The sequence below is a fragment of the Ipomoea triloba genome, chromosome 5 (assembly GCF_003576645.1).
Source record: "Ipomoea triloba cultivar NCNSP0323 chromosome 5, ASM357664v1".
Classification (NCBI taxonomy): Eukaryota; Viridiplantae; Streptophyta; class Magnoliopsida; order Solanales; family Convolvulaceae; genus Ipomoea; species Ipomoea triloba.
Genome location: NC_044920.1, coordinates 2,499,414 through 2,509,740, shown reverse-complemented (window position 1 = coordinate 2,509,740; position 10,327 = coordinate 2,499,414). Strand labels below are relative to the sequence as shown.

Sequence of the window (10,327 nt, the reverse complement as noted above, 5' to 3'; positions counted from 1 at the left end):
TGTTGTATAGTTTAGTTTACGGTAATAAAAAGTGCAATAGAAAGTGGTACAATATCAATGCCTGTTAGAGCATCCTTAGTAGTTTAGGTTTTTTTTTTTTAGGAATTTTTGTAAGTGTGATTAGTTAGGAAAGAAAATATGGGAGGGAAAAGAAAAAAATAAACAAATCTGATTTAAAAAAAAAAACTTTTTAAAAGCTTTAGCGCGCCCGCTAGGCGCAAGAGTGACAGTCACGCATGGCTGTCACATGCGGTATAAATTTGGTGTAGGTCCCAAATGTCAGAATAAATTAAACTCTTCATGTACTTGCAGGATAATTTTCTCTCTTCTCTCTCTTGCACTTCTCTCCTCCAAGTTAGCATTTTGTTCTTAAAAATCTTGAATAATCCACTGATGTGATGCTCTTACAGGAGTTGTTAGAGTGATATAGACAGTAAATTTGAAATCAATTGGAGTGACAGGTTTTATGTTGTTAGAGCTGATATGATGATATCTACAATAAGTTCATTGAGTGGTTTTCAAGAAAAGCTTTTGATTGGTTTGATCTAACATCAAGAGCCTACTTAGCCTAATACAAATAGAAAACTTTCTCCCAAAAAATCAAAGATATGGGAATTACAAAGAGAGAGAAATTCAAAGTAGATTTATTGGAGATATATCAAGATTTCTACAGCTTATTTCCCTTACACACGACTAACTTCTTGGATGGAGACTTGAGATCTACAATGTTGCAATTCTTTCAACTACGGTTGATGTTAGCCTTAGCTTTTGTTGATAATTTGCTCACTTTTGTACTTTTTTCCTTTTAATAATAAATTTAAAGGTTGTTATATTTTTTGAGTTTAAATTTTAAAGATTTAAAAAAAATTTTGTGAATTACAAATATATAAATATATTGATATGGCAGTAGAGTCCACACTTTTGAAAGTGATAAAAAATTACAAGAGTAAAAATAGTCTAATGAATAAAGTAATAGACATTCAAAGAACTCTTCCAAATAGGTCCGATAATAGTTCAACTTCAAATTAGTCAACCAAGACTACAAGACACTTGGATGTTGAGGAATAATGCCCAATGCCAATGTATGGACTCAATTATAAGCAAGGTTGCATAAACCGTTAGGCGTTCTTTGGGTGCCAGGCGGGTAGGTGTTCTTTTTCCTTTTTTTCTTTAAATAATTTTTTAAGACTTGATAATTAATTAATTATAGGCTATTTAATACTTTAATAGTTAATATTAAAATATTAACCTAAAAAGCATCTAGAATTGTAAATTATATAAAGATTTAAAAAATCAAAACACAATTCCACAAAGTCACAACTCACAAAGTATTATTATTAGAGTAGCTGATTTTTAAAAAAAAAATTAAAAACATTTTTTGGATTTGCAACCGATTTGAACAATTTAAGATTATTTTGTTCAAAACGATGTCATTTTGAGTGAATTAACCTAGTCGGTCACCTAGAACACCGATTATGGTAAAAATCTAGTCGGTCAGACGGCGCCTAGCGCCTAGTCACGATTTTTTATTTTTGCAACCTTGATTATAAGGATGTGTCCAAGAATAATATTAAAATTAGAATTCAAATTCATTTGAAATTAGATATGACAATAGGGTCCACACTTTTAAAAGTGAGAAAGAATTACAAAGATAAAGATAGTCTTATGAATAAAGTACATGCAAAGAACTACTCTTTCAAATAGGTCTGATAACCATTCAACTTCAAATTAGCCAACCAAGACTACTAGACACGAGATGTATGTTAAGGAATAAAAAATAATACCCAATCAAAAGGGGTAGCTGAGTGAAGGTCATGAGTTTGATTCTCGCACAAAAAAAGTACACTTTTGTGTGCATGCAAATTATTCTTTTAAAAAGGAAATCTAATCATGAGTTGTGTCCACCACCGTCCCTGCCAGGTGCCGACGCATGAGACGCCCACAGGGCATCGTGCACACCCAACACACCTGGGTGCCGTGCCCGTCGAGCGTGCCCTAGCCGGCGGCACTCCACACGACCCGCCGCGTTCGACAGCCGCCCACCAGGCGTGCCATGTCGTGCCCTTAGTCGCCTCAGGCAGCACGACTAGCCACCACCTTGGGCGACCAGTCACGCCGTCGAGGTACTAGGTGGCGTGACATGTGCCCCCAAGGCGCCTCGACCCTGGGCGGCTACTGGCGGCTGCCGCCATCCCTCCTGCTCCGAGGCTCTGCCTTGCATTACCACTCTCTTGGGCTCCTGCTTGCATGCTTCCATGCCCGCCGCCCACATCACATGCTTTCCTAGTCGAATAAGATTTGGGTCCAGTCTCTTTCCCTTACCATAGGAGTGTAAACGAGCCAAGCCGAGCTCGAACCTAGGGTGGCTTGAGCTTGAGCTCGTTAAGGAAGGCTCGGCTCGAGTTCGAGCTCGAGCTCGATCGAGCTTGAAAATTGATGCTCGAGCTCGAGCTCGGCAATTTTCGAGCTGCTCGAGCAGCTCGAGCTCGAGCTCGATCTTGAGCTCGAGTTCAAGCTTGAATTTGAGCTCGAATTCATGCTCGAACTCAAGTTCGAGTCCAATTTTAAACTCAAATTTAACCTATTTGATTTTAAATTCCTGTTTCAATTGAAAATAAATTATAATATTATATATATATATATGTATGGCTCGTCGAGCCACGAGCCTAAGACATTAAAGCTCGAACTTGGCTCGATTATTAAACGAGCCGCTCGAGCTCGGCTCGAACTCGAATTTGACCAAGCTCGAGCCGAGCTTTGACCGAGCGGCTCGTGAGCAGCTCGCGAGCCGCTCGGCTCATTTACACCTCTACCTTACCACCCCTACTTGGGCCACTACTTATCCAACAAAATGGGTCTGGGTCCCATGGCCCATTTAGTGTGCATGCAAATTTAAAATTTAAAAGAAAAAAAAATCTAATCATGAGTTGTTTCCACTAATCAACTAGCTAGGATTCACCCCATCTCATACCCACCCTCCATGTATTTCTTCTTCTTCTTTTTTTTTTTTTTGAAAAAAAAAAAATCTTTATAAGCAAAATGAAAATAGAGAACCAATAATTTATTATAAGAAGAAATTCTTATACGTCATGTTGGCTATTTGGGTTACATCCGTAGAAGGTGGAAGCTAATCTTAGGTGCATGATATGATGCATTGATGCCATTTACTCTCTTTTGGTTTGTAAATAAATAGCAGTGACGACCGCTTCCTTTCCTCCATATATAAACCCCTCCATATATACTATACACTCACACCCACAAACTACCTTAAATTACCACTCTATATACTTCAATTCATACTATACTAATACAATAGTTATATATGGAGAAGAAGAATATTGATAAAACCCACTACAAGAAGCAGCAGCAATCATCGTCTTCCTCCTTTGCCACTGATCTGTTTGGTCCCAAAGTTTCCTCGGAATCCTCGACCTCTTCCGCTGGCCTCTTCGAATCTGTTTTTGGTCCTTTCTCCATGGTAATATATATATATATATATATATATATATATAGATTTTTGTTCAAATGTGGCCGTGCTCTCCCGTGCGGCCGTGCGGTCACACACCACTCAATGTTACGAAATACATAAGAAACACACCACAATGAAACACACCACAATGTTAAGAAACACACCACAGTGCATATTTGTGTGGTGTGTTTCTTAACATTGAGTGGTGTATTTCGTAACATTGAGTGGTGTGAACCGCACGGGAGAGCACGGCCACACCTGAACATGACCCTATATATATATATATATATATATATAACTTACTCTCTTTATCACCTTTAAAGAATCTCAGCTCCTATACTATTTGTTGTTAGTTCATGCATTTCTACTTGCTTGACATGCTGTGTCATCTCAATTCATATGTAGCAAAGTGTTAATGTTAAGATCGAGGGTTTCATATATCCAAAAATTAGATTAAAATTTAAAAAATAATGTTGTTTATAATGCCAGTTTTGATCAGGTGCATTATGATTATTCGATTTTATTCATGAATTCAATTCTAATATAATCGTCTGTTTGAATTGTTATTAGGGATTGAGGAGGCCATCCACTTATAATGGAGTTATGTATAGCAATACTACCAAAAGTGGAACTCCAGGTTTTGTGAAAACTTTTCCTTAATTAGCTTCCTACAACCTAGTAACAATAAGTTGAATGTGAATATTGTATACAATGTTCACTTTTTCCCACATACAAAGTAACAACTAACAAGAATTGCTTATAATCATATACTAGTTCAGCTAATAAGCTGGTCAGACTATTGACTTAATTGGTAATCACTAGGTTATAAATTTGATTCTAACAGCAGCAGCAGCCTATTGGCCTTCTTGTATTGAGCAGATCATCGATCTGTGGGCAAATTATGTTGATTTTCTTCTTGTGGTCTTTTGCTGGTTTGGGTCACAAGGCAATGTTTACTTAGTGCACACCTTTAGATAGTGGTTGCGGGTTTCTCTCGCTTGTCACCCCGCCAGTAAACACAAGAATTTTCGAGGACCATGTAATCGAGTGACATAAGTATAAGACGTAAATTAAGCAACGAATCGAATCAATGTAATTCTAGAGATGTATCAGCATATAAATTGTAATATATGTATGCCTCCAGGCCACCCACCATTACCAATTAAGTTTCATATATAATTTTCCAGATGGTGCAACTAAAAGAGGCATGGATTACAAGAACAAAAGCTCCATGTCTGAGGTTGGTGAAAGAGCAGAAACACCATGCAATTTCAGTTCATCAATATACTATGGTGCCCAGGAAGTTTATTCCCCAACAACCAGCCACACCACTCACCATACTAATTATGTAAGTACAAACCCTAGCTTCCTTTTCATGCCATATATATGATGCAAGCTAAGATTATTACAATACAATTACACTGCTATATATATATTAATTTATAACTCTATTCATATATATGATTATTAATTACTTTTCTCAATATACCTTGACTTTCGATCTTAAATGAACTAAACACATACCCTTTATATATACCAGGTGGAATATAATGAACGGCTAAAAGAGGTCGTCATTGACATAACCATTTAGATTCTCATCATGAAACCTAATTAATTTGAACAACTACATTTGTGAGGACAAAACTTATGTTAAATTGTATTCAATACTTGTGTGATTATCATCAGTTCAAGAAAGAGGAAGTAGAAGATGATGAAAATGGGAACAATTCAAACTGTGCTTCAAGAGGAGATTGGTGGCAGGGTATGATTATTTAATTTATTTTCTACTTATAGCAAAGATTCGGTTGGCTTAGTCTCATTTTGCGAAATCTAATATCGGTGTAGTATGAAAAAAGAAATCGGTAATAATGAAATTTGTAATATTGTTTTTCTCTCTTTGGTTTAACTACAGGATCACTCTACTATTGATGGATGAAACCTTAAAAGACAATCTCACTACAGCAAGGAGCTAGACAACTAACTAACAATTACAATGTCTCAGTTTCTTTGTGTTTTTTTTTCCCTTTTTACTGCTTTCAGAATAATATAAGCTAGGTTATATATTGCAGACATCCTTGTACTTATCCCATATATATGTCTCAAATAAATGGATTATGTTAAAAAAGTTGCTACATGCTTCTTTTTTAGTACATCTGAAATGATGATGGACAAAAATGGTACGGCGCATTTACTTGGATGTATAATTTTTTTGGATGACAAAGGAAACATGTAGTTACTATCCAAGAGTGCACTGGGTAAATCACATCTTATTACCCTAGCCGGTAAATAACCACAAAGAGGTAAACCAATCTAGGTTTTCCCAGCTCAAACCAAGAAAACCAAAAGGCCACTCCAACCTAGGTTTCCCCAGCTCAAACTAAGAAAACCAATAGGTCACTTCAGCTAGACTGGAGTGAAACCTGTAACTTTGTTGTTACTAAGTCAACAGTTTGACCAACTTGGCTGAGATCCTGTACAATTTAAACTATGGATAGGCGAATTAAAAGAAAATTGAGAAGCTTTTTTTTGTTTTTAATGTAAAAACTCAAAGGTATGGTAGCAAGCTTGAATAATGTTCTTACAAGGAACTACTGAAATACAAGCTGTATATATAAGAAGTTTACAAGGCATACATCTTGTTTATCTCTCTATAAACTCTTCTGCAAACTGCAATGGCATGGCTCAACGGTTAAGTGGCTGCAAGATCGAACGCTGCTCCTTGTGCTGCTGATCTGCACCCGCCAAGAAAGTTTTCGACGATAATGGTTGTGAACTTTGATTGGAAACAGGAGGCGAGGAAGCTCCCGGGGCCTTTGCAGAGTTCTTTGCCTTTGCTTCACCACCTAGATAGTTCGACAGGGCTCGTTTGACACCAAAACCGCGCCCATGCAGCTTGTTGCTGATGAATGAAGTCCTCGCGGGGCTTACCAGGGGGGGCGCGGGACAAAAGGTTGGAGTAGCAAAGGCTGGGGAGAGAGGCACTGAGGGATAGGGGATTGGAACTTTTCTAGGGCAAATTTCTGCAGGAACAGATGATGAAAGTGCATCGTCGTCGGATTGAGATTGCCTCGTTATGTCATCGACGTATAGGAGATCATCTATGCGCGCCACGATGTTGAAAGCGAGGCTCTCTAGGACCCTCGAGTAGCTCTCAAGGATAGATTTCCCCACATCCTGAGATTGAATAGAGAAAACAAAAAGGTTTAGGAAAGCAGACTTCATTGTACTAATGTACTGTTCTGTTTTTTTTTTTGAAATTAGAACAAAGTATTGACCTTATTGCACTGAATCTTGCAGGAATCCAGGGAGCTTTGGGCCAGGCCAGGGAATCTTTGCTTCAAGCAAAGAAGAAGATTCTCAGCTCTCTCTGCAAGCTGCAAATCCCTCTTGTCTCCATCAACAACCAGATCTTTAACCATATTCCAAGAAGCTTTTGCTGTCGAACGGCTTGAATGGATTGACGGTCGTCTGGGATTGTGTCGTCTACGCCAAATGTAGATTGCAGCTTCCACGCGATTTGCCATCTCGAGAGCAAGGTGCTCGGAAGACAGGTCAATACAATCGAGCAGGCACCCCGAGGAGAAATGGTCTGATGTGATATAGCGATAAACGACATCTCCCAGACAGGCTCTCCCGCTCTAGACACAACCAAACGAACACAAACATCACTCAGATAGTAGACGAAAACTTTCAAAGAAATGATAACGAGCACCCTAGAACGATGTAAACATTCAAAAACGACTGACATTCAAAAAGTACTGACCTTTGGGAGAGCTTCCAAGTAAGAGATTGGAACATCCATCTCAGCTATAGCAATGCTGTTGATGGACATAGCGGCTTTTAGAATCTGGCTGGCGCATTCGCGCTTCTGGTTTAACTTCTTCCTCGTGCCCTCAACGAGACCGCTAGGGGGGACCCTCGGGACAGGCAGCCACCACTTGTCTTCTTGTCGCTGGATGGCCTTACGGAAAGAGCCCGAACCATCACTCTCAGTTTCAACCACACCTTGATCCACATACCAGAACTCGGTGTCTGTAAAACTATCTAAGATTTCCTGCATCATATATATCATTGGAATTGGTTTTAGAACAGTCTGTTCCTAAACACATAAATAATATGAACACAGCAAAAAAGGCCGAGTCTTACAGTAAGCATGTGGTCGAGTTTCCTAAGAGCTGGAAGGTTAATAAACAGATCTGGTCGCGGTCTGCTAGTCATCACCTTACAACAAAATGGCAAACGAAAGCTTTGTCATCACGAAAAATTTGGTAACTTAACAAATCTCCTATTAGTTACAACTCGAAAGCTCAAAAATATAAGATCTGAAGCTATTCATGCTGGATTCTAAACACCTGTGATTAAAGAATTATGATAATTGATAAACATACTCTATTACAACACGAAATTAACAAATTCTTGACTGTGGGTTTCTATGGAAAATATCCATCGAGATTATAAGCATATATATATACAGAGAGCAAGAATACCTCTAGCCTGCTTCCATCAGGGAATGTTTGCCAAGAAGGTATTAATTCAACAATGTGATCACTAACAGCAACAAGCCAGTCCATCTCTCTTTGCCACAACGATTTCTTTTCGGGATGCAATGGCTCCAACCTCCACAATTGCCCAAAAACCGTCGCTGCACCAAACAGTCAACACACACAACATATACTGTTAGGATCAAACGCTTACTACTACACCAAAAGCTTATATAGGGCAGGACTTAGCCCTTCACTGGCCTCCGCCCAACAATTCTCCATCCTAGCACATGCCAACCTTAAATGACTTGAACCCAATGACGGCTTAGTATCAAGCACTTACTACTAGGCCAAAAGCTATAGCTTGTAGTGAAGGTGCAACTTTATTTCCCTATATACCGCTACATTCTCAATAGAAAGATGCTGGACTTGACCCTTCAGGCCTCTGTCTAACATATACTGATATGTGTGTGTTTGAGAGAGACAGAGACACAGGAGGATCAAAAGTACCACAAAGATTAGTAATGGCATTTGAAATGGCTAGTGCTGTTGAAACCCCTTTGCCCCCACCAGACATATCTTCTCCAAGCAGCAATTTTGCAAATCTCTCTTGCATCATATCAAATTCTGTCCAAATTAGGGGAACAGAAGCAACAGAAACCAGAAAACTTGTCAAATTCAGACCACATATGGCCCAAACAAACAGTATCATATCATATCAACCACAAAAAGACAACTTCTTTTTAATCAAATTATAACTGAACATCAAAACTATTGACTTAGAACAACAACCATATCTGTAATTCCATGACATTTCAAAACTAAACAGACAATAAAAACCTGAAATTTTCGAGTCCAGCTTCCTCAAATCACCTTCCCCTTCATCAACTTCCTGGGATTTTCTCTCTTTTTCAGCTTCACATAATTTCTTGATGCCAGTTGTCACCGGAACGGGCCAGACTAACGGTGCCGGAGAAGAACAGCTCTCCGACGAAGCGTCGGAGATCGACACTCTCGAGCTGGACTCACTGAGCGACTCGCACGGACACGACCCATTTCTTTTCTTGTTCCCCTCAACCAAACCATCCATTTCAAAAGCTCCAAACTTTCAAACAATCACAGAAGAATGTAGGAAGCAAAGTGAACAGAGGGCTAGGCTAGGCCATCAAGAATCGAGGCTCAAAAATTTTTATTTTTTTTTAAAAAAAAAAAAAACAAACTTCAGGTGATTTCCCAGAAGAAAAAAGGACTTGAGAGATTCTGAGAATGGTGGGCTCGGGATTTTATTCTCTGATTTTGCTCCGTATGTTGTTACAAGACAGAATTGAGATTTTCAAATTTTGAGGTAACTGTCTGTCTGCTAGACATGCCCAACGTCTATATCTCTCCTCTGTTGTTAGCTCTTAAAGAAACAATAAAGAAATTACAAACTCCTCCTAGTCCTAAGGGTGATGAACATGTCAACGTGACTTCCCTTTTAAATTTTTACTCTATACTTTTTTAACGGTTACTTAAAAGATTACATTTGTATTCTTTACTCTTGGCGTTAAATGCTTCACATTAAAAAAATCACATTTTTCTATAGTAAAAAGTCAAAAACCATTAAATTATTGATATTTTAAGCGAGGGAGAAAAATCCAAGACCATTAGTTGGTCATGGTAGCCGTTGCTCCAAAGAGCCCTAACTCATCCTCTCGCAGGTGTCTTAGAATACTTGTCCGAGGGTGTTAGAAGATTCGAATCCCCTCGTCCTGCTGCAAAGTCTTTTTTTTTACAATTAAATTAGTGAATTTAAAATACGTGCATTTTAACCATTAAATAAATAAAATATGTGCAATTGAGACATTAGAATTCACTTACATTGGTTACATGGTAGGTAATAAAAGCTTTTCTTAAACTTGTGTCATATAAATCTTCAACTTTTTATTAGGACATTTTATTATATTCACGTTGAAATTTTTTTTTATTGGACAACTACATTTATACATGTATTAAATTATAATTGAAATCTTAAAATTTGGTAAGTCTTAAATTATACAGTACTTTGTAAATTATAATAGGTAATAAATTGAAATTAAAAAAAAATAGAAGCATAAATAGATATTTATAGAAGTTCAAAACCCTAGTCTAAGAGCTAAATGCATAAGAATCTAAATTACAAATGGGAAAACTTAGAAAGTCTTCAAAATTTGTGGTAGATATTAAAAATTGATAGTAATTGATGTATGAGTATTACTATATTCTTAAGATCATATTTAGTTCAAAATTTTAAGTCACTAAACATAGATTTAAGTGGAAAAAGACAACACCAATTTTCTAGAAAAAATCTTTTAAACCAAACCCTCCCCTACCCCCACCCCCCTCCCCCTCCCCCATT

The 10,327-nt window shown here is 37.9% G+C and overlaps 2 protein-coding genes across 2 annotated transcripts; one reads left to right on the top strand and one right to left on the bottom strand.

Moving 5' to 3' along the window:
• The first annotated feature begins 3,258 nt into the window (after positions 1 to 3,258).
• LOC116019415 lies at positions 3,259 to 5,614 on the top strand. Its single transcript, XM_031259599.1, has 5 exons — positions 3,259 to 3,478; positions 4,040 to 4,106; positions 4,657 to 4,817; positions 5,156 to 5,231; positions 5,382 to 5,614. Exons 1-5 carry the CDS (start codon positions 3,323 to 3,325, stop codon positions 5,396 to 5,398), a joined length of 477 nt encoding a protein of 158 aa, XP_031115459.1. The 5' UTR covers positions 3,259 to 3,322; the 3' UTR covers positions 5,399 to 5,614.
• A 444-nt stretch (positions 5,615 to 6,058) lies between these two features.
• Positions 6,059 to 9,208, bottom strand: LOC116019414 (rop guanine nucleotide exchange factor 5-like). The gene is made up of 7 exons (XM_031259598.1): positions 8,791 to 9,208; positions 8,461 to 8,577; positions 7,957 to 8,111; positions 7,616 to 7,690; positions 7,233 to 7,523; positions 6,745 to 7,107; positions 6,059 to 6,643 (listed from the first exon to the last, which is right to left on the bottom strand). The coding sequence occupies exons 1-7, from the start codon at positions 9,038 to 9,040 to the stop codon at positions 6,152 to 6,154; spliced, it is 1,743 nt and encodes a 580-aa protein (XP_031115458.1). The 5' UTR covers positions 9,041 to 9,208; the 3' UTR covers positions 6,059 to 6,151.
• Between the last annotated feature and the right edge of the window lie 1,119 nt (positions 9,209 to 10,327).